At 44.7% G+C, this 26,837-nt stretch overlaps 1 protein-coding gene across 6 annotated transcripts in view; it reads right to left on the bottom strand.

Annotated features, from left to right (window-relative positions):
• The window catches only part of P4HA2 (prolyl 4-hydroxylase subunit alpha 2), a 30,061-nt gene extending 14,462 nt beyond the window's left edge, over positions 1 to 15,599 (bottom strand). For 4 of the 6 annotated variants that reach the window (XR_014896786.1, XM_085312763.1, XM_085312767.1 and 1 more), the window contains exons 1-7: positions 15,541 to 15,599; positions 13,325 to 13,428; positions 6,943 to 7,042; positions 4,678 to 4,774; positions 3,560 to 3,711; positions 1,992 to 2,129; positions 517 to 756 (exon numbers count right to left, since the gene is read on the bottom strand). Coding sequence is in view for 5 of the 6 variants with exons in the window: in XM_085312763.1 (XP_085168889.1) it covers positions 517 to 756; positions 1,992 to 2,129; positions 3,560 to 3,711; positions 4,678 to 4,774; positions 6,943 to 7,024 (709 nt within the window). In the remaining variant the exon portion in view is untranslated. Of the gene's footprint in view, positions 1 to 516; positions 757 to 1,991; positions 2,130 to 3,559; positions 3,712 to 4,677; positions 4,775 to 6,942; positions 7,043 to 13,324; positions 13,429 to 14,834; positions 15,224 to 15,540 lie in introns of those variants that run through there. The other 2 variants (XM_085312765.1, XM_085312764.1) reach the window with 2 other exon arrangements.
• Positions 15,600 to 26,837: the final 11,238 nt, after the last annotated feature.

The following is a 26,837-nucleotide window of genomic DNA, read 5'->3' as shown; positions in this document are numbered from 1 at the left end:
ACTGTGTTTATCTTATGTAATTAATCCAGAAGGCCATAGAAGTAACAACTCAATAGAACATAGGCTGGTATTAGCTAGATAAGGAAGGTTAAACCAGAGCAGAGGAAGCTGCTGCTTCCAAAAGAGAATGCCAAATCTATTCCACTGTACAGTGCTGATAAGGATTTGTGTACTGCTATCAGTGCACTGCCCCATTGCAAAATGAGCTGGATTCAATACATGTTCATATACCTGTAAACTTTAATCTAAGAATTCCAGTTTGAGAACGAGATAACCCAGSTTTTAACAATTACTAAACACAATGTCTCAGCACTTCAGTCAGACTAATTTAGTCTTCAGGTAATAACAGCATGGACTACAGGATACATCGCTGAAGACACTTCAAGCAAAAGCAGACTTTCTCCCCCAGGAGCTATGCTTATTGTAAAACATTCTTCCTGTTAACTCACTATTGTGTTGACTGTGAGCGTTCTTGGCTCTGTTGCTTTAGTGGCATAGTGGATCTTTTGTTCTTACCAAGAGATATCAGACGTCTGGTGAGTTCCGTGGCTCTATGTAAATCCCCAAACTGGAAAACAGCATAGCTGAGATAATCTAGGATCTCCACTTTGCTGACTGTGGTATCCTCCCCTTCATCATGCTGTTTTAAGGCTTGTTCCATCCAGAGTACTGTATGATAATAGTCTCCATCATTATAAGCAGTTTTGCCCATGCCAAAGCAGTCTCCCACTGTCAAAGAGGATCTATATTTTGTTCCTGGTAACAAAAAGAAAATTAAGTGATCTACAAACACATCCTTGTCTTCAAAACCTAGGAGAAGCAGCTGTAAACAAACACTGATCATCTAAAAAGGTTTCTAAAATATTGTCAAAACATTGTCTGAAGTTCTACACCAAAGAGATCACCTTCAAGAATTAAAGGCTACATTCTGTCATAATTCTATGACATTAATTCCTATGCAAACCAAGAGAAATTTAACATAAGTTAGCATTAAGTTATTCTGCTGTAGACAAAAGCAGAGCAAATAACAGCTTAGCTGATTTTGCTGAATCCAAGAATTAATGGAGTTAGATGATCAGAGAAGCCCAGCCATACACAGAGCTAGCTAAAAATACCTTTTGCTTTTTACAGGAGATTTTAATAAGGAACATGTTTATGCATAAGCTTCCTACTGATTGTTATTTACAGACAAACTAACTATCCAACTGACTTTCACTGTGCAGATTCCTGTTTGCTCCAGCTAAGCAGATGCATAGGTAAATGAGTTTTAAGAATTAAGGAGTTTGCTGTTAATCACCTGCAGGTAACAACTAGAACTGTATGTTGTGAAGTCATCTACCCACACTACTATTTATTGCTAACAAGTCTCTTATAAGCAGAAACTATGAACAGTTATCTGGGCTCAACTGCCAAAACACTGAAGCATTACAAAATATCTATATAGATTCCAAAACACCTTTCTGTGGCATATGCTGTTAACCCTCATTTCACAGATGACAACAGTAGCAAAGCCCCACTGGAAGACCAGAGGGAAGAAACAGAGCCATGCRTCCTAAGAGCCAGCACAGCAATGTGTTGTGAAGCACTTTTTTTCCCCCTCTTGGACTGCAAGTTCTCTGGGACATGGAAGCGCCCCTTTTACTTGCCTACACTGTAACTGGCACAGTGAAGACTACATCAGCCAGCACAAGAAAGCTTTTATTTTTAGTATTAGTAATTAGTGAAAMAAGCATTTGCTTTTTAGAGTAATGAGAAAAAAAACATGCTACTTGAAAAGGTCACTGCATATCATGGCTGTTTGGCCTGAGGGGAAACAACTTTGAGGTTGTTCTCAAATATTCAAATAGATGCATCCAAGCGTATATCTCAAATTTTTAATTCCATGGCTCTTAAATATTCCATCACTGAAGGAGAATAGATAAAAATCTCAAAAGTGCTAAGATGTTGCCACCTCCTTTTCTGAAGGGCAGAAGGGACCCCAGTGCAATTACCTGGTAAGTTACCTCGAGAGAGAGTCTCAGGATCTAGCTTGTATGTGTCCTGCAGGCGCATCAGAGCCTTTGCAGCTCCAGTCTCGTCTTCCTCAGTTGGAAAAAACTGACGCTGAATTGTGAGATTTGCAATAAAGCCTTTGCAACAAAAGGGAAAGAAGTTGTTACTGCCGGAGTCTGAATGAATTAAGAACACAGACACACACTACTAACATGAGAGATCACATCTGGTTTGTTTTTAGAATTCTGTAAGAATCAGAGCCTCATATCAGGCTCGATTTATATAAACATTGTTTTCTGCCCCATTTTAAAGAATTACAGCTGAGACAAAAGAAAAAGGCAAGAAAAAACTAAAAAAGCAATTTCTTGTGCTGCAGTTACTGAGGTATAATGTACATCTAAATCTTCAGTTTCCTGCAACATCACTTTCCAGTATGAAAGCTTAGTAGCTTCCCTCAGTTCTTTTGCAATATCCATAAAGACAACTGCAGATCATGGCATTCCACAATGATTTCTACTTTGCACTCCACCAATCTGTTAAGACGTAAGAGATCTGGGTCTCAGCTCAGGCAACACAGACCCTGAACCAGGATCCCCTACATAGGATTTTAAAGGGCTTGCTATCTGGTAAGAGGCTTTAAACCTAGCAACTAAAAGGGCAGGACACATGAAGAAATAAGATTAAATGCGCTATGCAAATAAATCAAGGTTGTATAGCAGGTTGAGGGGCAAGGGAGAGARCAGCTGAAGGAAGAAAGTATTTATTTCTAGTCACGTGGCAAGCAGACTTCTCAAAGAAAGTCTTTAGAAAAAGAATTAAAAGAAAGGTACTTCATACAATTGTCTATTTTCTTTTCACCTAAGATGATTTTTCCATCCAAAAAATCTTGGCTGGAAAAAGCCTTGAAATCATGCCGGGTGTTCCGCATGAAATACTCCCTCTTCCCCCTTACTTTCATAGAGCCCAGTAAAAATAAATGTACATTAAGAATAAGCTTAAGGAAGCAAGATTTAGGCATACAGACTTTTTGACATATTTGACATTTTGATAGATAATAGGATAATACAGCACTTGCATCAATAGACAGACTACAGCATTCACCAACTGTTAATGCTGGAGCTGACAGAAATTCCTTTACCAATACAGTACAGTGTCTGATCAAAGTGATCAAAAACAACTGCTGAGGGAGGAAGTAGATCATGAAGGCAGAAGGATAAATTTTAATTAAAGGAACATAAAACTCAAGATAAAGCATAAAACAATAGTTGCCAACAAAACTGAAAGTTTGGGGGATATCCTAGTCTCCCCTCCCATGCAGCACAAGACAAAATGTTACCCATCTTAGTCATGTGACAACTTTGAGTCTTTACTCAGAAGCATTTGAATGGCAACTGCCACTCCTAGGTAGCCAGTAACAAGAGGCCAGTCATTACCCTAAGTTTCAAACGGMCTTGGCAACAGCATTTAAATCACTATTGAGTTTGCACCTTTTCAGAATACAAGGAAGAGAAGTAACTGTATTGTAAGGCTACCCCCTACCAATATTTTCTCCTCTAAAACTCCTTACCATTTGTTGTATCCTGAAGAACTAGGTTTTCTAATTCCAGCCAATCAGTATTTAAACGCTTCACCAGTTTATATGCGTTTACAGGATGTGCCAGATATCCTTCAGGATCGGAGGTTGATTTGCTAGTCAGTACATCCATTTTTTCAGCCCAGCTGGAAAAAGAAGTACATGTCTCAGTCTGAGACCAGATTTATGAATGCATATCTTCCTTATTAAGTCATCCTAATTACACGGCTAGAACCAGTTTACCGCTCCTCTTGCCATTATAACCCGTTGCTGAGCATTCAACTTCACAGGGATGAAGTGAAGYACAACCAATTTTTTAATCACAACTTAAATGTATTTCTGTTGTAGTAAGTTTTAAACTTACTACTTATCTACTGATAACGAAATAAGTCTCACTTGCAATGAGTCTTAGCCACCAATTTTCAGCTTATTGCAGTTTCGAAAATAAAGATAACGATATACAACACACAATCACTGCAAGTGTTATTTATTCATCTTGGAGTAACACCACAAACCTTTATGTACCCCCAATAACTTGTTAGCTTTATGGAAACCAAACCCAAAGCTTTGATTTTTTTTTTCAGACTGAAAAATGCTCTGTGGTAACAGAATAGCAGTGCTGTCCACTGACGAGAACACATTCTTTCAACTTCAAATTAACATTAGGAAACTTTACGCTCTGCATTATAGGGTATCTGAACTGCCATTTATGCTACTAATACTACAGTAATAATTTCTGTTCCCCTCCATCCCTTATCAGAAAAGGTCTCCTATGTAGAGTGCTACATAGAGTGTTCACAAGGTCACTCTACACAGAGTGTTTCTGGTAGTACAAGAACAGGGAAAGAAGTGGAAAAAGCCCAGCAAGTGACAATTACTAAAGAAGTAGAGAATTTAAATACATTTCTAAARCAGGCACACCTTTCTCTAGTTCTACTAGAGAGAATTACAACCATGTTATTGTTACCTATAGTCCTACTTTGCAATTGTCTATGAGGAAGCATTAACTAGATCCAGTGACAGAGACTGCGACAAGAAGGTCTTACATAAATCAGCACAGTGGATTAGCCATTTTATTAGGCATCTTGGTTAACGCAATCCTTTCCTCCTACCTTTTAATCTGAGCAAGCTTGGATTCTTCTGCTCGGATATATTCCTTTAAAGATTGCACCAAGTCTTTCTCTGCATAAATCAGATCCGTCATTTGACCTAAAAATGGAAAATGAGGAAAAGTTAATCAGAACTAAAACAAGAAATCACTTTCCAACAGCACAGAAGGCTGACCTCGGGTGCTCTAGGGCTGTTAAAGCCACCACMAAGAACAGACAAACTAAGGTTCAGWGTATGGGTGTTTTTTGATGTTTGCAAGCCACAAAAGCTATTATATAAGCAGATCTGGCACGCAAAAGCTTCACATAGCTTTAAAAAATCTCAACCTTAATGGCTCATTTGCTATGGCTAAGGATTTGCTATGACCTTTTTACCATYTCTGAATTATTTTTAATACTGCAGTTACATAAAATGCAATCAATGGAAAGGTTTGACATCAATACAGCTAGAGTCAAAGCAATGAACAATCCAAATAGTTGCCATAGTATCTGTTCCACATGTGGATACAGATTAGGTCATACCAGTAATTTATTAGTCTAACCACTGGCATCACACAAAATTACATCTTTTCAATATGGGTAACTGTGGAAACACAACCTAATATTAAAGTGCAGAGGAATTTCAGATTAATTTTATAGACTAACATGCAAAATCTCTCCCAATTAACTTTAGCAGAAACTGCTAGCATATCTATCCAAATTATTATACAAAACTTTGGGTCATTCAGTGTTTAGCCTGTGAAAAATAGAGATTTAGAAATACAGCAACAGATTTTATTTTCAGCATTCCAAAGTAATTATTAATGAAGCATAATGAAGCAGATGGAAGTCAGCAGGCAGTTCTATTTTCAGTCTACCCCCTAAGGTAAGTTACAGGAATGGGTAAATGTAAAGATGATGATTCATGGCCAAGTGAGTACAAAATCCTACTTTTAACTTACAGAAAAGAGAGAATCAAGTAATGAATGTCCAGGTAAATGTTAGCTAGCCAGCTCTAGAGCGAGGGTAGTAGCAAACTACCCTCTGGAGGTCATGCTGGGGGTCAGTAGCAAACAACATTCTTCGTCCTGACTGCAAAGTTCCACAGGGATGCAGATACACTGAGGTACCTTTCCACCGAGAGGCGCAAAGTAAACCGCTAAAAGTTTGAGTTTTGCCGTTATAAAAATATAGCTCCACTAAGCTCTGGAGAACAGGCAGAAGTACTTAATGAATCTGYATTTTTCTTTTTATATATGAGGGGCATTCCCAACACTGTTCCAARGGAAAGCACTAGATCTGAAGTCACAGCAGAGTTCAGTTTGTCTTTAAATGTTTATGGTGTACCACAATCAAATGATTGCRTCACAGCTGTTAGAACTCAAGAACTAAAACATCAAAATAACTTTCAGGATTTAAAATAATTCTATGAGAATTCTCTGGGATTTACTGAAGTCTTATATAACACCCACAGGGTAAAGGGGATATTAATTTTCCTTTACCATTCCTAACCCTAGCTTTTATTGAGGATTAGGGATTTCAGCTTTTGTGAAAGAAAGTACTTCACATTTTTATCAGTAGGTTTTCTCCATGAGTCAGCAGTTTTGGATATTGCTTTTAATAAGTTTTGCACAAAATCTCTGCTGTGCTCAAAACAAATCAGGTGCACAATTTTTAATAAAATCAGGAATTGTGCATCTTTATTCACAGAGCCCACAGAGAAGTTTGCATTATGTTGATCATAATACGTTAAGATATCGAACTGTCAAAAAGGGGGGGAGGAGGGGGAAGGGCAGAAATCTTATCAACATCTATAGATACCTTAAAGGAGGGTGTAAAGAGGATGGGGCCAGACTCTTTTCAGTGGTGCCCAGGACAAGATGCAACAGGCACAAACTGAACCGCAGGAAGTTCCACCTGAATATGAGGAGGAATTTCTTTCCTGTGAGGGTGACAGAGCGCTGGAACAGGTTGCCCAGAGAGGTTATAGAGTCTCCTTCTCTGGAAATGTTCAAAACCTGCCTGACATGATCCTGTCTAACATGCTCTAGGTAACCCTGCTTGAGCAAGGGGGGTGGACTAGATGATCTCCAGAGGTCCCTGCCAACCTCAACCATTCTGTGATTCTGTGATCTGCAACACAGAGTAACATTGAGAAGGAAGAAGAGTAACTTTTTCTAATGAGGATAGTATTTGATAGGGCTATATGAACAAACTCACATGYTTCAACTGAAACTTAAAGAGTTTTGGCAACTGTATTAGCTGCATTATTACAATGTTGTGTATTACCTATAGAGGTGAAAAACTCGGCTTCTGTTTGCCAGAACAAGCAAAAACAGGTCAAGAGCACCAATTGCAGCCAGGGCTTCATCTTCAAGACGGCTCTAACCTGTAAYATATTACAAGAGGAAGAGGAAAAGTCAACAGGGTTAACCAATTTGTGTATAGCAAGGGGAGAATCRCATATACACACCACACCAACAAGGCACTAATCACCATCTTCAGTCAAATTGAACCTAAATTAGGCGAAAAATGAATTAGGTCCTTGAAATACTGAACTCTAAGACAGTGGAAAAAAATCTAAGTAATTTCTTTTGTAAAATTAGGAGTTTTATTTAGAACTGTGCCACCTGATGATATCTAGTTGTGCAAGTTTCAGTAAAGGGAGCTTAATGAGACCCTAGACAGATAACAAGGGTGTTACAGTTGGTAGTAGTTAAAGACTTCTGTTCATTCAGCATGATAGGATCAACACTTACAGTTTCACAAATGCCAGCACTCAGCTTACCCCATAAGGTGTCTTGGCTTCTTATCCTCTTAACGCTTATCTGCGCACTACAGGTGCTACTCCATGTGACAAGTGCACACACTAAGGCCCAGAAACTACATTACAGATGCCTCAGTATCATGCAATATTTAAGACACATACAGCAACTGAAAGTTGTTTCCAATCAATAAGTTAAACAGATTTCCCCAGTAGTGAGACATAGTAGGAAGGAGGTATTTCAAGAAAATTGCATCTCTCAAAGTTTTAAACAAACATTAACAAGTATGTGGCCAGGAGCAAAGTTTAACAAAGCCTGGAACAGATTCAGGACCAAGTGTTGTGCTGAGGTCCAGTTCCATGGACCAGTTACATCAGGATCTCAAAAAAAAAAATGATAATAATAATAAATAAATAAATAAAACACACCCAAGAGATCAGAAACAAAGACAACCTTTCCTATCATAAAATCCAGTCTGCAAATTTCATTAGATCTCTCCACTCAGTATTCTGATGCAAGCAGCTACAACTAGCTGGAAACGCTTGGTWTTGCTCTCTTTGGAGAAAGAGGAGAACTAGATGGATGCCACTGTCATTTGTTACAACAGCATGCAGTGAAAAAAATTCACTGGCACATTTAACACTTTGGAAGTTTGTAGCCACATGCACTTAACTCCTCATTACTCAGCTCAAGGCAGTGGAACAGAGAAAGTAAGAGGTAACTATGTCTTATCAACACTGGCAAGCATTCTGGTGTCGTAACAGCAGACCAGCACTTTTTATATGGAGACACTTACGTCTACAAGATCTGTGGCTTGGCAGAGAGGGGATTACTCAAGACCTCATTTAGTTAGTTCCCTGGACTGAACATCCCCACCCATGCACATGGTTTGGAATTGTATGTAGGTCCAATCACTGGCTCAGCGTTTTCCTTCAGTGAATTCAGCAAGCGCTCGGAGCAGAGACTCTGGGTTAGTTTCCTCACCAGTTTCTTCCTGCACACCCCAAAAAATAAGCCAATATGCAGCAAGCGATGAGGACTAGAAGGTTCAAACAAAGAGCACATACAAGYCTCTCCTAGAACATTAACGAAGCATCTGAAGTACTACTGCAATTGTAACATGTTTTACAACAAAGTAGAAGTAAAAMACATAAGGGAGAATGTCAGAGGAAGAATTATGCTCAAAAATGTGTTCCTGTAACACTTAGAAGAAAATCCCTCTACTGTGGGAGTTTCCCCCCCCCTTAAAAAAAAAAAGAAAAAAGAAAAAAGAAAGAAAAAGATTGGTCTCTTCAAAATTAATGCTAAAATAGAACAAAACATAGCACAACTTTGCCTTCTTTGGTTTTATAAAGATAGTGTACATTTTCTCTAATAACTTCAACGAATTTCATTTCACATAGCCAAYACAGAAGTACTGAGCCCTCAAAAATAGTCTTCCACTTAGCCTTTCCTTGGGTGCGGCCCAATACCTTCCACTTCACATAGTTATAGCTGGAAAATAAGAGTATACAAAGTTGTTCTATCTTCCAATAATAATAATAAAAATCCTAAATTATGATGAGTTAGACTCAGCATGCTAGGAAATTCAGTTACATAAAAACTTTCTAGGAATAGAAATAATGAAAAACAAGTGAAGAAAAAATAGCATTTTTCAGAGTAGAACTGACAGCAAAGGTTGAAAAAGTAGAAAGTTACCAACTCTACTTATTCAAAACACATTGTCCCAACGTATTGTCCTCCACACATCTTCTTGCACAGTGTGAAACAGAAGTTGGCAGGTAGATGCTGCTTTTTCTTTCTGGGTTTTTCAAGCATATAGCATGACAGGCACTATGACCCTTTAATGAGCTCCTAGGTGCCATGAAAATAAACAGCAAAAACTGTCCACAAGACCACCAGTAAGAGTTACAGATAGCTCTATTTTTTGCTATATCACATTGTGAGATAAACTTCAAATTATTGGTTTTGCTTGCTTTAAGAAGTCTACATGAGAAATCAGAAACATTTACTGCAACAGTATACAAGCACAAATAAGCAAGAAAAACTCATAGTATCATAATGCCTTCTCCTCCCCTCTTCTTCTTCTCACCCTTCAAACCATGTATTCCCAAACTGCTCGTTTAAGTTGGTTCAAAGCTGTACAAGGGTAACCTGAGAAATGAGTAAAGCTGAATGAATACTACCACACAGAGGTCTGCCAACGCTAAAAGCTACAATAAGTGATATAGCAGAAAGCACAGCATGTCAAGAACATTCAAGTAGTACATAGATTTAAGGATATTAAGCCACCACTGTCCATCTGCATAGTCTGTTCTTGTTTCATGAAGCAGTTTTTTGGACGCACTATGCAAAGCTTGGCAAAATAACTATAAGGGAATTTTCCAGTTGAAACACCATGATTCTACACCCTCTGCACCTCCCCACCGTATTCTCTCATGGCTCAGGAAATCTGCCAAGAAGAACATTTACTACAGCAGCTTGTCTTTATAGCAGATCTTTAACAGCTTTGCCATCCTACTCAGATTTACTTGAGTCAATAAACAGAAACTCTCAGTAAACAGAGAAATCAGCTCTTGCTTAAACAAGCAGGACACCTGGCTGTAGGGTTTTCAGATTGTTTATACACATTCTTTTCACAGCTGTTACTCAGAGAAACAGCATGAATAATGAATTACAAGAGAGYGAGCACAATGTTATAACCACATTTCTGGAGAGTGTAAGCATGTGTGAGCACACGTGTGCATGCCCACCCCCATTACAGATAACCATCTGCTAACAGAGGGGAAAGAGGAAGAAGGGACATTAACACTTCCTACCTCAATAACAGAGATTAAAATAAATGATTATAAATCCAATATGTTCTATTCAAACAGAGACTGAAAGAACTTACTTGCATAGAAATGCCTAAACTCTGCAGAAAATACATCTATGTAGGATAAATACTGCCTACCTTCCTGGCTTTTCCTCAATAGCATCTTTAAAAGATGAACATGTCATGTTGGACACATAAATAAAAGGAAATCCTAACTGGAAAAAACTTGAGTCTCCATTAGGCTCAGTTTCAATCTTGCGCTTATAAGAAAAATCCCATGCAAAAACTGAGAGCAGACAGTTCACACACTGCTCTATGCTAAGGCTATAAAGTGTCCCAGACAACTATTATTCTCTCCTGGCCTGTCCAGCTGTGTTAAGTGCTGTCTGCACAAAGATCAGCATAGCACGTTCCTCTTAGAGGAGCATTTATACCACTGCCTTACCTGTAGTACTGTTCTCACTCTGGCAAGAAACTACTCTAGTAACACTGAGCTGAACTTTGCTGCATACCATAACATATGCCAACTGCTTTGYTCCTTTCCTGAATATCCCTAGCTAGCAGGACTAAAAAGCCAACCAAATGTATATTGTACAGACACTTCACTTCTTTAGGAATGAAAGACCTCAATGAATCACTGCTCCCTCTGGAAAGAGTGCCGTCTGACTTCAGAGAGCACTGGCAGAAGGAAAAAAAGACAAGGATGGAATTTTCTTCAAAGTTAAAGACTAAATTCTTTATTTAATAGTCCTTCTAAAAAAAAAAAAAAAAATCTTGTTCAGTAATACTAAAAGAATTGATCTGACCTAAAGTTGTTTACATATCTACCAGGCCTCTCATTTTTTCCCCATCCTATATTTCATATCCAGTCACAGGGGTTCAAGCCAGCTTCCATGAGAGCCAAAAGGAAGCTTTCTTCAGGTCAGACAAGGAAACTTACCTGTTACCCTTTATCAAATAGTTTGCCTCATTCTCCTTTGTAGGCCACAGAACAAGAGTGTGACCCTCACACTTCAGGAAGGAGCCTTCCTTCAAACAGGAGGCAGCAAATCCACCTACAATACTTGTCCCCCATCCCCTGGGAGTACTGGAGCCATTAGGCTGGATTTCACAGTAAGCCAAAGCTAGAGTTACTTAGGAGCATGAATCCCTTTTCCTCCTCCTTCACACACGAGACTCCCAGTAAGTTTTAGTTAGTTGGTACAACAGTGCATTATAAGGGAATTTGTAAGGGAACAAGAGGAAGAATGGAACATAAATAGGCAGTAGCAGTCCCATAACCAGACTTTGCTACTTTGCTACAGAGAAAAAGTTTGTGAAACAAAATACCTTGCAACAAGATGCTGTCAAAATCTGATCAACACTATTTCTTTGAATTACACAGTAAATCAGCACTGCATAACTACTTTCAAGCTGATGACACAAATAAGGATTACAATTTGGCTCTCCTTGTGTGCTTGCCAATGCTTAAAAATCCACTTAGAAAACCACAGTTAAGAAAGCTGCTTCCACATTGAATCTAAATTTAAACTATTACAGAATAGTCTAACAAATCACTATTTCAAAGTCACCTCTGGTCACAGACTGGCTCGTGGTGTACACATCAAAGTTGAGGCTCATACGCCAGGCTCTGAAGAACGGTCTATCCTTATGCAAACAGCAATTTGAAGTTGGGCTCTTGGATGAGCCAAGTCTATTAGGGGTTTCTCCAAATGCCAGCACTTTCTACCTACTGTCTTGTTGCTTGCAGAAGCAGCAAGGAGTACCAAACTGACTGCATGGTTGACTTCTTCCCCTTTCCAAGATTCCCCCAAACGTAAGATTTCAAGGCATTGTTTCCTTTCAATATTAGATGCCTCAGCACATGAGTTCTTCTCCCTTATGAATCAAGTAACTGCTTTTCAGCTCCTTCCTCCAGTATATTTCAGATTTACAGCTTAAAGCAATGTATGCCTACATCACTAACTTTCTCGCCAAAGCACTTGATGTGCATCTGAAAAGAATTATAATTGCCTAACAACTAATAAAACATGATTGTATTTTTCAAGGCAGGCCAAAAGACAAAAGGAAAAGCTGTTTGCTTGCACGCATCAACAAGGAAGCGGTACTTTTAGTAAAAGTTGGGTGTGTTCCCTCTAATGTAAAATGGATCTCATTATCCTTAGTTATATAAGCTTAGAAACTATAAGCATCTGGATTAGCTCCTAAAAGCACAGCCAAAAAAGAAACCAACTTTGGCACTGTGACAGAAAATTCATGCTAATCTAAGGCACAGCAAATCTTCCTGCATCTTACTCTGCAGTATCAGTAAGCTCATCCCATATGAAGCAATCTAATCCCTTTCTGTTAGCGAAGACAGGCCTGTAGGAAACAACATGTTTTTATCATTTCCTACTAGAGCATGTTCTTCATCATTGAAATTTAGGCTGAACTTCACCGCACAGAGCCTAGAATTTTAGCATATCAAGAGCTTCAGATAAGCTTCCATATGCTCACGCAACATTAAAAGCAATCTCCGTGTTGAGAAATAATTTTTATACAAAAGCAGGTCTACTGTCAATTAACTATTTCTTTCAATTGACATCAGAAATTGAGTTAAAGTTAAGATACCATCTCAAAGGTTTGGGGGTTGAATATATTCTAAAAACACCCTAGAATGTGCCTCCAAACACGCCTTATATTCTCAAGCATATGGAAAACTATATACAAAAAAAATCTTAACTAGTCATAGGAAAAATATCCATCTACATGTTTATAGCTTGCTCCCTTGGAAGTTTGCCAATATAACAGCATGGAAATAATAAACAGGCTGGATCTGTRACTTAAACCTAGACTGAAAAACTCCTTTAATAAAGGGCAAATCACACTCCTCCTTCAGTTACTGACTTTGAAATAAACCATCATACTCTGTATGTAATTCCTGCACTGAAGAGCTACATTAAAAACACACACACACAAGAAATTAAGGTATACAAACAAGAAATAAAGTTCTCATTTCTTAGTGTCTGAGCAACACTAATTTACAGCTGTTAACTGATTTCCAACCTATAATACAGGGGTAGCAGTTATCGACTGCTATGTATTTACATACCTGAGGGATTATCTCCTAGGTTCTTGGTGTCAGAAAGTCAAAGTATTAACCTGCTGAAGATGGCTGTGGTGTCCTTTCAGCTCAGCTTTGTCCTTACAAAGCACCTATAAAGAGACAAGAAGCTTTAGGTAAAAGGTCTTCTGTGAGAAACCTGCTCTGAATGCTTACTATTCAGGAACATCTGTGATTACTGGCTATGAATACTAAATACTACAAAGCCAAGCAGCTCAAAGTCTTTCTTCTAAGATAACGACGTTCTGTGCTCTTTTAAGCAAAGTTATGCCTGTCTGGCCTCAAAGGCATGTTTTGTATTACCACAGCATAGCACACTGTTGTCCCCTAGTTGAGCTGTGGTAACCTTCTAGGTAATGTTTTTAGGTTTCACATTGCCCACCTGACTTAGACTGTATTTGCACAAGCCTTTTTCACAAAGGCTTAGAACTGCACTGTACCACAAATTCACAATTGTCTGTGTTCTAGCTTATCACCACAGATCAACTGATAGGCAAGAATTCAACTGCACATCTGTGTTTTACATAGGAAAAAAAAGTAAAACATTTTTCAGGGAAAAAAGGTAAAATAAGTTGGGTAAGGGTGAAAAACAGTTTACCTATACTGAAACATTAAAATGAATTGGGAGTTATTTAAAATAATGTCAATGGTTCTGAGTATCTCTAGCGATGCAGATTTATTTCAGGATAAGAACGGGAATTCTGAAGTGACTCAGGAACTTTCCAGACAACCCAGTTGTTACGATTCAGAGCTCAGAAAAGTTACTGCACAGCAGCTGAGCTGCTACAGTGGTCTGTGCGCACGCTCTTAATCCATCAAAGATGGAAACAGAACAACTGAGTTTTGAACTCCTTCATACGACATTTAAGTCAACAGTTGCTTTACCTGAAAGCTAACACACATACAGCCTGTTAAAGCAACCCACACGCAGTAATTTTTCTAAGTTTTGTGACAATACCAGTCATAGTTAAATTCAAAGGCAAGGAAATAAGGATTCTACTCTTCCATTTTTTTAGGAGTGGACCTTCATTTATTGCAGGGCATTTTCTTTTTCCTTTTTCTTTTCTTTTTTTTCTTTACTTTTTTTTTTTTTGGGGGGGAGAAAAATCGAACTTTTATTAACAAATGGTGGGTTTGGCTTTCTCCAGGGAACTTGAACTTCTTCCTGGCTTAGGCCACCCCACAGGAGACAGAGGAAGTACTGGAGCAGCTACAGCGAGCGACAACCACACAAGGACAGAGGTCAGACTTTCACTTGCTAACGCCAGAGCTAAACCCAGTAATTAGCAGTTAAATTATGGGTGTTGCTCAGAGAGGCAGCTGGTCGTGATTTACAGACACACAATCGCAGAATGCGCTTTTTGGAAGTTGGTCGATTATTTAGTTACTTTTTAAAACTGGAACTCAGTTTTCAGGCAACTCGAACTACAGCTTTGCTTTCGCTGTCAAAACAACCCTCTGGCCCGATATTCAACTCCCTCGGGAGCTTGCAGGTCACCTTCTCTCTTACGGAGAGCTGGCAGCTACCTCCTGCGTTTTTCCCGAGGGAGAGGCCAGACTTGCCGTTTACGTCTCCCTGCTCCGTGAAACGCCCTCCGGGAGAGCAGCTGCCGGCTGCTGCCCCCTGCCGCAACGCCGGGGCCGCTCCACGGCCGAGCCCCGTCTCACCGGGGGCTGCCAGAGCAGGGCGGGCTGCGGATTATCGCGCACCTACACCCGAAACAGCAGCGTGCAGCGCTGCGTGGTACCCGCCAGCAGCCCTCAGCGCAGAAAGGGCGGGCCTGCGACGCGAGGGAGCCCGTAAGAAAACCCCTGAGGGCACCGSGCGGCACCGCCGGCTCCGAGCGCACCACATAGCTTCCTCCCTCCCGCCGCTGCCCTCCTTCCCCGTGCACTGCCGCGGCGCCGGGCGGCTCCTCCCGCGCCACAGAGCTGCGCTAACGGCCGGGCACCCCGGGCGGTGGCTGCGCCGCCCCTGAGGGGAGACCCGCGCGCGCCGCTCCCGCCACCCGCCCCTGAGGGGAGACCCCCCGCGCGCGCCGCTCCCGCCACTCGTCCCTGAGGCGAGACCCCGGCGCGCGCCGCTCCCGCCACCCGCCCCTGAGGCGAGACCCGCGCGCGCGCCGCTCCCGCCACTCGCCCCTGAGGCGAGACCCCCGCGCGCGCCGCTCCCGCCACCCGCCCTAGCGCATGCAGCCGCTCACCACCGGCGCGCGCGACCCCTCTCAACGCGCTTCTAGAACCGCCCCGGCCCTTCCAGCCGCCGCCGCCGAGCCGGCCCCGCCCCCCGGCCCCGCTCCTATTGAGCCGCCGCCACGTCGGAAGCGCCGCCTCCCGCCAGGCGCCGCCCGGGCACGCCGTAGTGCCGCGAGTAGCTGCGCAAGCAGACACCCTTCTACCCACCCTCTTCTTGCAGCGCCGCGCCGGGCGCCCCCTCTGAGGCAGCGGCCGTTGGGCAGCGCTGCCGCCGCTCTCCGCCGGGGCTCCCCGCTGGGAAGCGAATTTCACAGGGAAATGAAGCGTGAGGGAAAAGCCGGGACGGCGAACCGGCGCGCTGCCCCMTCGGGCTGGCAGGAGCCGTTCAGCTCGCTAACGGCGGTTTCCATGTGAGGATCCCGCCGCCGCCGCCGCCCGTTACCCGGGGCGACTCCCTGCCCGCCTCCCCCCAGGCCTCGAGCAGCCGCTAGCGCCGCCGGGGGGAGGAAGCCGATGTCTAAAAGGTAGATTAAAAGGCTATTTCTACACTGAAATACCCCTACGCGATGAGGAGGGCATGAATAAGCCCCCCCATCCCCAAGGACTTTCATCTATTCTGATTTCTTTCCCCTAAACGCACAGGTTAACGGTGACCACCTTCATTACACATCATGGTAATGATTCTCTCAGCCGAAAAATAACATCTTTTAAATATGAAGTAGGATCAGAAACTGAAGCAGACYGTGCAAGACACGAAGAACGGCTGATCTCTTACATTGAAGACTCCACCATCACAAGAGCAACTCACTGAACAGAGATCTAGCAAACTGTATATACAATATATCGCACTGAGAGAGCAAGATTTATGGAAATAAGTCATATCAGAATTCACAGAGAAAGTGGAAAAAAAGAAAASTATCTAACCCACAGATATAATTGCATTGAAGCTTCTAGCAGCTACGAATATCATGAACCATAATCAAAGGGTCCAGTCATCTGTCACCAGAGCTTCCAGCAGAATTCTATACATCGTACATATGTATACTTTACACGTCACAATTCATTTGGATAAGGTTATTYCCTGTTTAGAAAGGATTATATCACTGTCAATGATATAAACAATCTGTAAGTCTGTGACAGCCCTAAAGATACTAGCACATTTTAGAGGCAATAATAGCAATATCTTAAAAGACAGTACAGAGACAGAATTCTTATAYAGCTCTGATGCTCTTTTTTACCTATTTTTATGATAGACTTTTTGCTTTCATATTATTAATAAAGAAATAGGTATTCTCCTCTATTTTAGTTGAAAGGGCTAAAAGCGGGTTTAGGGATTTAAAAGGGATTAGGACATGAATCTGCAGTATTTGCTCATGTGAATAACCAGTCGTGCAGTTAACTGTATGTCTAGACCATATGATGTAATATTGGCATAGCCTTGACTACTTCGTGTTTCTAAGCACTGTATGAAAGATTGTCCATACAAAGTACCAGTTTTGCTTTAGTTATGTTTGCCTTGTAATTCTTTTTTATGAATTCTAATGAATTTTGCAAAACAAAGTTAAATTTAGTTAGTTATCATCCACGTAATGTACTCTTTTAGGAAACTGGGGGTTTTCAAGGTAAATCACCATGGATATGCAATGTTGGATGGTCTGCAGTTGTGTGAATTTCCAGACCTACTCTAAGGATGTGGGAGCGGCCAGATTTATTTTATTAACATTCCATATATGCAGTGCACTTTGATAGTCAGTATGTACTTTACAGCATGTTACAAATTAATTCTCATCTTGATGGACTTACATGTCTGGGGAAACCAGAGTATAGTGTTAGATAGACTAGTAATAAGTATTCAAAATTTTTACAGTTTTATTCTCTACATGAATTTTTGTATCTCTGCCTTGGTTTAAGATGAGGGTCTGAGACAGGGAGAGAGTTGCCAGGGAACTCGTTAAGGGGGACAGGCAGKCATGGGAACAAGTCTCAGCGCTAGCAAGGCAGGTTCATTTTAGAGGTTTTTTTGTGAGCTCTCTTCTGAATTGGAGAACAGCACTCCACCCTGAAGGAGCTAGCCTGAGCCTGCAGCATGGCCAGGGCTGGGACCAGGAGCATGCACCAAGCTAGAAACAGTTCCTTTGCCTCTGCCCCAAGAACAAGTGTGAGATATTTCTGGAGGAGTAGACACTGCCCACTCAGCCAAGGTCTAGGGAGAGGAGGGAGTAATGGCTGGATCCAGTTTGATCTCCCTTTAGTACAGTCCCAGCTGGCACCTAAAGAGCTGAGACACAGAGATCTGGTTTTAAAACAGACGCATCAACATCCTGCTAGTGTTTCAAGGCATTACTTTCCCTAAAAGTAGAGTGAAAAATCACTTTGCAGAGAGCTTAGCTGCCAGATGCACTCAGAAATATTTTTAGATGCGTTCCTTATCTATCATATTACRAGGCTTTTGTCTGAGTTCTTAGCAGAGGAAACATTAAAGCTGCCTAAGAGTACATGCATAGTAYGGTATAGGGTTTCCCATAAAACAATGTGGTGAATCAAAATTGAGGAAGCAAGGACATGTCTGAATAACAGAACTCTTTCTGACCTCAGTAGAGCTCAGGTTTCTCACTGAAACCATAGTTTAAAAAGCATGTTTGTAAAAAGGGCTAGTACAAGAACAAATTCTAAATTTTTCTGTGTGCCTGTTGCTTTTCCTTTGTTTTTTATGAATAAAAAAAATCACATTACATCTTAGAAGAGTGGGAATAGAAGCCAATGCATGCCATCATCATCTCTCTGCTGTTCAAAAACCCAGCCAAAAATCTGACCAATGTCTTTATAACTACCTTAACTTGAGGATTGTACTACACCAAGAAAGTGGTGTCCACTGAAGTATCATCTAATTATTGGTCAGAGCATTACTTCAGAGCATGCAGAGTGAGGATTTGGGTGCACTAAAGGAAATGTAGGCAAATCCCATTGTGGATGATGTGAAGCAGGAGGTTTTCTGAAATGAGGGAGAGCACTGGAATAGTATTCAAACAAGCCTCCTGCTYTGAAAACTGCCCTTGTGCTCTGGCTGCACCTGCAAGCTTAACAGCTGGTGTTATTCAGCCACTGTCTGATACCCATCTGATAGCGCAATCACAGGCGCTGCTCTGCTCCGCGGGCATTTGTCAGGGAGCCATCCCAAGCCATAAGCCCTGAGCGTGAGAGACACATGAGCCATCACTAGGAAAAGGTGTGTGGATGGATAAGATCCAAAGCTGGCCAGAGGAGAGGCTGCATGGCAAGACATACACACCTTACTATGAACACCCTTTAATTTAACTTCCTCTTCTAATAATGTATGTGTACAGCAGCAACAGAAAGCTACCCCAGGTTCCTGCACATGCGCGGAGCAGTGCTACAGCCCAAACGCCACACTGCTYCTAGTGAACACTCTGATCGTCCCCTCTGCAGCTGCTCTCTGCGCTGCAAGGAAATGAGTCCAACAGCTAGTTCAGACAGAGCTCAGGTATGTACAGTGCTGCATTGCATAGTCTAAACAAACCCACRGTGTATGAAACAACGATGTGTCAAATACGTCAGGTTTTGTTCTCTCACAGAACTCAGAGATCTCTGCTGCGAACAAACCCCCTGCTCTGAGCTTTTCCAAGAAGTCAAATCTGCACCAGGGATTCCTGGCATGGGCAAAAGACCATTTGCACTTACACCACTTTGGAGGCTCAGTCCGGTGAGGTCCTGAAACTCTCTGACACTGGTGTGCAGCCRAGCTGAGGATGCAGGGATGCTGCAGACAGCGTTCAGTGTTGTTCAGGATTGCACCCCTTGAGGACACCAAAGTGCAATCAAAAAAAAAGAAGAAAAGCCGGATTTTATTTGTTAAATTCTGCTGCAGATAAACTAGATGAAAATTAATCTGAGATAAACGGACAGTGTTCAGATGGAAAAGGTCTGTCATGCAGAGCAATAACTCCAGCTGTCTCTGTGCCAGGTTTGGAAAACTGAAGACGGATTCACTAGGAGAAGCGGGAGGACAAGCCAAGGGAGCAATCCGGCGGCTCGTGTTCCTATTTAATGTAATTATGGTACAGTCAAGGCTGCGCTGGCAGTGCTCTGAACCGTGCCCAGCTGCACGTTTACAAGGTCATTTAAACTTCTGGAAACATAGAAATAACCAGCAATTGCCTGACCAGCTTATTTTAAACAGTCTAAATGCAACCATACAAAATTGGAAGTGTCTGACTACAGGGAAGGGAAAGACACATGTATTCTCCTTCTTCTGTTATTTTAAATGACACTGCCATATTTTAAAAATCTTTTTGAAACTACCCAGGGATGCCCAAAAGAGCTAAGGGATTTCGGGATGCAAATCATAGCCCTCACTATGCACTGCTGAGGCTTGCAGGGAGCAAGGCAGCTTTTATAAAAGATGTTCTTAATATTCTGCCTCTAAGTCTGTAAATAGGCACAAAGAGGCGGACTGCACTGCAGAAGCATTGAGCAACTGCAGATAGTTTACGTGCGCAGCAAGCACTGTCCAGGTTGAAACATTTTCTAAATCTTACCCATTTTTCTTTTTAAGTCAAAGTTTAGTCTCCTCCTTAGCAAATGAGTAAGCTCTTTTGTGAACTTGGCTAGCCGGAATGATGAATCACTGTGTTCCCACTGCCTGAACTCAGGGGAAAATACCGCTAGGCATCTGAACTCGGGGGGAGCCGCTGCAGCAAAGTTCCGCAGCAGCCCCAGCTGTGGCAGAAAGATTCCTTCCCATCCCCTTGTGCCACTGCACACGGGGCTTCAAGTGGCACGAAGYGTACCTGGGCCGCTGGCAGGCCCGCAGCTGCGGAGCGCAGGGCATGGTCTGGCTGAGCTGTGTGTTTGCTGTGTAATAGCGACTTTCACTGATAACAACTCACAGAAACAAAGGTCTCGAAGCAGCGCAGCCAGGCCACCTCCAGCCGAAGCTCGGAAAGCAACCTGCAATAGGTTTAGCCTTGCAGCACCTTTGACRTGGGGGTTTGGAGAGGTGAAGCACATTTTGACACAGAACAGAGAAAATCCAAGGAGGAGCATGGAAAAGAATTGCAATCCAGTGCTGTGCAGCCCTCCCTCCCCACTTACCCTGGGTTTTAACATAGATTTCATACATGACTGTGCAGCCAATGTAAAACAGACTCTGTGAGTCATTCTTTTGCAGACTCCAGCATAAATCAAATCCAGAAATAGGAAAGGCTGCTTGGCCACACTATTCTTTTTAGGTTCAGGGAAAGATGTAGTTAAGAAATGTGGGTAAAAGACATTACAAGACCATGAGAAACCAAAAAAAGCCCAACCTGCATTTTATTTAGGTTTCTGATTAGTGGATGAAAAGAAAACCCAGGCTTTAACAAAACATATTGAACCAGGCTGATGTCAGATCAGAAAGAAACCTTTCTCTCCAGACAGAGGATAATTTGCAATCGCTGTGGGGTATGTGGCTATTCTCTCTAGGGCTTAAGTCTTTTTGTCTGCGTGGGTTTTCTACACGGAGCTGAGGCATGTTTCTCCAGAAGTGATTTCGTAAACAAGGAAGGGTCATTGCATCTCTCTTTTTATACTAGACTAGCCAAGCCAAGCATTGCTAGCAGCTCTGCTGGRTTTTTTTGTCAACTAGCTACAGGGTTAACTATTAGCTCCACACTCTTACTCATTCTGCATCAGCCTGTGCTGTCTTGTCACACCCCTTCTTTGCACACAACATATTTTACAGACGCCCCAGAAGGAAAACTCAGCTGATCAAAAATATGTTCATGCAAAAGACTCGCTAGCTTTGTGCAAGCTCTGAGAAATCAGATCAGTATGACAACATCCTTCCTCAACTGGACTGGCCACAGGTGTCACTTCCACACTGATGCACCAATGTTTACCCATAGCCTCTGGGTCCATCAGCAGCGGGAACACGTCTTTCCTCCGTCTGCAGAGCATTTCGTCCTTCAGCTTTTCATCATGCTCACACATTTGTGAGAATTCATTTGTGTTTCGCATCATTCGTAGCTCTCACACAGCCTCCTAGGAAGCGAGGTGCTCGCGTAAGTTTTTTCCTAGCGGTCCCTCCCCTCCCTGCGGATCAGGAGCTGCTCTCGCGAAGGACCTTTTCTGAGTTCCCTCTTCAGTGTTGAAGCGCTGCCACCCTGGCCGCGTGGGTCTCAGCCCCTCCTCTGTGCAGTCACATCGGCACAGCAAAATGCAGTGGTGGAATTACTAACTTTTAGAGTTCCAGAAATCCCTTCTGGCATGTCACTGGATTTTAAGAATATTTGGCTGACTTGAACAGTAGATCTTTATTCCTTCCTGGGCAGTAGAAGACCGTGCGCACTGTATACTCAGCATAAGTAAACAGTGAATGCCTGAGCATGGACATTCACAAAGAGGTATTAAATAAGGCAGTGAATTCCTTTCAGTTGAGCTGCTGGAAGGGGAAAGCACATCTTCTGCACAGCTCCATGCTCCACTTCCACAAGTAAATCCACACTGTGCACTTGCTAGAGTTATTTCAGAGCAAGTATTTTTCCTTGCTCTGGCCATGTTAGGACAAAGCCAATTCATTTCTGGTGTAATCTAGTGGAAGTGTAGAAATCTAAATCTTCTCCTGAAGGACCTGCTTATACAGTAAATAGTGTGTGGTGGAAACAGCGTACAGCTTCTCATTTCCTAAGTAAATCTGAATAAACCAAAGAGCTTTAAAACAGGATGGGGGCTGTTCTTCCCTTATATTGCAGAAGCATCAGAATAAGAAAAAAAAGAAATAAAAAAGCAGACAGGCAAAGGGTTTAAATTGCTGCTGCAGGAAACCTAATTCCATATCCRTAAAGAGCAAATAAATTTAAAAATTTCTGAAATTTGAGCAGATTCAAGAGTTCTTTATTTTATAGCAATTTTCATAATTCCTGAAATAATTATGGTGATATGAGCATGGGGTTTTTTTTCTTAGCTTGCTCTTTGTTATATGTTGTTTACAGTCTTTACTTCAGCTCTATTTAGCAAGCACTGAGCTGAGGCATTATGACTAATGAAGGTTTAAAGGTTCATGCATAATGCAGAAAAAGAGTATGTTTGGAAAATACAACCAATAGGTAGAAAAAAATAACAAAGATGCTAAATAACAAAATCTGCTGTAAAAATTAAAATGTCCCTTGGCTTTTTCACTTTCTCTAGAGCTATTTGGAAACTCAGAAGAAAATGAAATGCTATTTTCTCTTTTGTAATTCAACAAACATATTAAAATATCATGAAAACAGCCTTCATTAACCTTTCCAGGCTGCAGAATCTTGCTTTTACTACATGCATGCATGTGACAGGAAAAAACTACAATGAGAAAATGTTTGGCCCAACAGACAAATTTTCARCTAGCACAAACTGTGAACCCCTATTAGTTTTAGGAGAATGAATGCTTTAGCCAGCGGAGCTCCACTACGCATCAAGAGGCGCAGCTCTTTTTAATCCCCTGCGGATCAGATCCCGGCACCATTGCCTGACACGCTTTCCTGGAAGTGATTTGAGGAGCCAGGTATTAAATGAATCACYCTGGGCAAAACTAGTACTTGCCCTAGGTTTTCTTTGTGGGTGTGACTCACRGCACAGTTTAGCAGCTGTGGTTTCGCGCTGCAGCGCGAGGCCCGCCGGCCGGACGCGCAGCAGCGAAACGCGGCAGAGGAGCCCGGCTGCAGCCGCCCGCTTCCGCGAGCACCTCGCGTGCCACGAGCCGCGGTCCTCCTCGCCCCGGGGGCCCCGGCGCCGCGGGGAATCGCAGGGTGCCCCTGCGCTGCTGGGGGGCTCCCTCGGAGCCCTTAGGCTGGGCGAAGCAGCCGCCCTCGCTGTGCTGCGGCGACGCTACCCGCGCAAGGCAGCGCTGGGCTTTCCGAAACGAGCGCCAGCGGCCCCCACCGCGTTTCCTCCCCCGAGGAGGGTGTCGGAGCTGCTCTTCCCCCAGGCCCCGGCTGCTGGCCAGCGCAGCCTRTCGCCCCTCTCCCGGAGGGCAAAACGCCTCTTTCTATTTTCACGGTGTAAAATCAAATACAGCTCCTAATGCTTTATTAGCTCCTCACTAGTTGTGCCTCTCGGAGCTGCGCCTCTGTGCAAGCCGGCACTAATCTTCACCCCAGGGCCACCAAACAGCTCAGCTTTGCGTTCCTCAGGGGCCCGTTAGCGCTCGCTGCAGCCTGGAAAACATACCCGCGCCGGCACAGGGCACCGCCGGCACAGGGAAGCTCCCTGCCCTTCCCGGGAGCGCGGGTCGCCCTCCCGCTCCCCCGGGCAGGCTGCAAATAGGGCTCCTCTGCCCCCCCGGCCCCGTTACACTTGGTGCCCGYGGAGGAGCTGCCTCGCGGGCCGCCCTCGGAGAGCTGCGGCACCCGGGGACGCGGCGCACGACGGGGGGAGCGAGGGGACGGCTCGGCCCAGGCGGTGCTGGAAGCTGCYGCTTCGGCCGCCGGTGCTGTTTGGGGCACCCGGGCGGGAGAGAGGAGCCCTCGCGTGGGCACCAGGCTGCTCCCGGCGCGGCGCCGGGGCCCGCGGGCAGCGGGGCCTCGCCGGATGCTCCGGTGCTTTCGGGCTGTGATTACCGGCGCGGCCAGGAGAGAGCACGCGAGACCAGCGCGGCGCCGGCCTGGCTGCTCCGCACGGCAGCAGCCGGGCTGCAGGCTGCAAGGCGGGGAGCTGCTCCGCGGCTCTCTGCCGCCGAGCCGGAGCAACACTGAGGCTGATCCCCTYTGAGAGGCGCCGGGAGCATCTCACAGCGGGGACGAGCCGGGAACCGGACCGCTCCTGCCRAGCCGCAGGAACGGCCGTGGCGGCTACGGTGGGACTCGGAGCGAGGCGAGGGCCGYGCGCTGCAGCCGCGGAGATCGCGGCCCCCGGTACGAGCTCCCGGAGGGGCTGGGCTGGCATCTTCGAAAACAGCGGGATCAACCGAGTCTTTCACCTTGGGAAGCAGAGCGAAAGACTAGATGTCTTTTGTAGCCCGTCATTTCCGTGCATCCATTTCCCACATAAACGTTTCCATGGTTGAAACTGAGCGTTGAAATAACGAACATTTGTCTTGCTACAGGTGCTCAGAACAAGCCCGTCTCCGTGCTGCCCGTTGGGCTGGCTCAGCACGGCCGGGGTAAATCGTTCCTGCCCTGCAGGGACGAGTCTCAGCGGCCAAGGAAGCAGAACTGGAGAGGYGCGAGTGCTTGCTGCCTCCCAGCACGCTGACGCAGTTACATCTGCACTTTGCCAACCTGTTGTGGCTACACACGTGAGCAGTATATTTCTCTATACATCACATCAGCGATCTTTAACATGATACCAACTTCTACCATGCTGATCTCTCAGAGCTTTTATTTAACGCAGTGTAGGATTATTACGTATACGAGCTTCGAAGCAGATAGCTCAAGTGCTAACRAACTAGCACTACGTTATGAGATCGTGAGAAGGACAATTTACTGGTTAAAGGTCCGAGAGAAATAAGAGTCTGACCCTCAGCTCCGGCAGCACTCGGCCTTTCCTGCGTAACTCTTCCGCGGCGGCGTTGTTCRGGGTCGAAGCTCAGCGTGCGCCCGCCGCAGCACGCAGCCTTCCTCTCTTCGATGGGCTGTATTTCTGGTGCAAGCTGCCGTTCCCATGGTAACAAAACTCAACACCATTATTGGTATTTTCCATACGATCATGCAATTTCCCCTCTGCCCGRGAGCAGCGGGCCGCGTGACCTCCGAGGGGATCCAAGCACGTGGGCAGGGAAGTATTTGCGAGAGCGTTGGAGCAAGCAGGAAAAAAAAAAAAAAAAAAACTACTGAGGCTCAGCTCTAGAAAAATCCAACGCGCCGATGGCAGCCGGCAGAGCCCGGGAGGCTTCCCGCGCTCGTAGCGCCCGTGGGCCGCGGTGCTCCCGGCTGCCGGACATCCGCGGGGCGGGAGAAGGGCTGAAATCGGCGGAGCCGGAGCGGTGCCAAGCAGCCCCAAGGGGCTGCGGCGCTGCCCTGCCCTTACACCGCTGCTCTAAGTCAGCTCCCGAACAGCATCGGAAATCCTCCGAGCGGCGCCCCGAGATCGGGGCGGACCGTGCAGCTCGAGCCGCCCCTGCCTCCCCGGTGCTCTTTGCAGGTGGGCTGTTAGGTGACCCCCGCAGCACAGGCGGCGGCACAGAGACAAGTCTGTTCCAGGGTGGCTACAGAAAGACACGCGGACACGTGTAAGTATCTGTAAATAAGAACGGRTCTTGTTTAACACCCAGAGCACGAGGACAAGTCAGCTCTCTAACTTCAGTTGCAAGCRGCAGAACTCGCGAGACCCGGCGCAGCACGCCGGGAAGCGGAGCCGGCCCGGACGTGCTCCRGGAGAGGCTGCGAGGACGCCCGGCTGCGAGCCCCGGTCCCCGGCGCGGGCCGGGCAGGGGGACGCCTCCCCAGCCGCGGGGCACCCGCGCAGCGACCCCGGCCCACCCTCGAGGGGCGCGACGAGCAGTTCCTCCCCTCGCCGATGCGCCGTCGCGGCACTTGGCGCCTGTTCCCGCCGAGTTGGGTCTTACTCATTGCAGAGTTTCCCCTGTCCGACGCGGTCGGGTCCTGCCGCCTCTTCCCGCTTTGGGTCACCTGCGGGTCCGAGCCGGGGCGTCTGCTCCTCACGCTGAACACGCGGGCAGCAGCCACGGGAGGAACCCGCGTCTGGTCTCCTCAGGCCGAGGCCGCTTCTGTTCCCCGCTTGCASCGGAGACGGGCTGTTTCCTGGGCGACCCAAGTTCAGGCGAGAAGTTGGACGCGGGTAGCCCCAGAGCAGACAAACCAGCCGCAGAGCGCCCGAGCTGCTGATCAGTCCGACGAGGAGGCAGCAGGCGGCCGAAATTAAGCCGCTCTCTGACCCCTCTTCCCATCTTAGGGCGTTTTYTTTCCCCATGGCTTTCACACCGGATGAGTCACTTCTGCTTTAAACCTCACYGCTCCAAATCCACGTACACACATCTGCCCTCCCGGCTACAGCTGGGGCAATTYAAAGGTCAAAGAGAAAAATAGCAGAGATTTTGAAGAACACTTTCCTCCACAAAAAACACCCCCTCTCGGTAGCCAGGGAATATAAAAAATTGCACAAAATCCATCAAAGTTGCCTGCTTGCATAATTAAAACATCATAAAAAAAATACCCTATGCTGATTTTCTTTCCCTCTTTCACCCCCTTTCTTAAGACCGGTGCAATAAAATTCCCCATTTCTGCGGCATCCTGACAACGTGCCAAATAGCAGGGAGCAGCTGAGACCGGCAAACGGAGCCAGCAGAGCTGGTGATAAACACGCCTAAGGCGCT

This window comes from Rhea americana, unplaced genomic scaffold, assembly GCF_003343005.1.
Source record: "Rhea americana isolate MKP2758 unplaced genomic scaffold, rheAme1 scaffold_37, whole genome shotgun sequence".
NCBI lineage: Eukaryota > Metazoa > Chordata > Aves > Rheiformes > Rheidae > Rhea > Rhea americana.
This window is presented reverse-complemented; position numbering and strand designations above follow the sequence as displayed.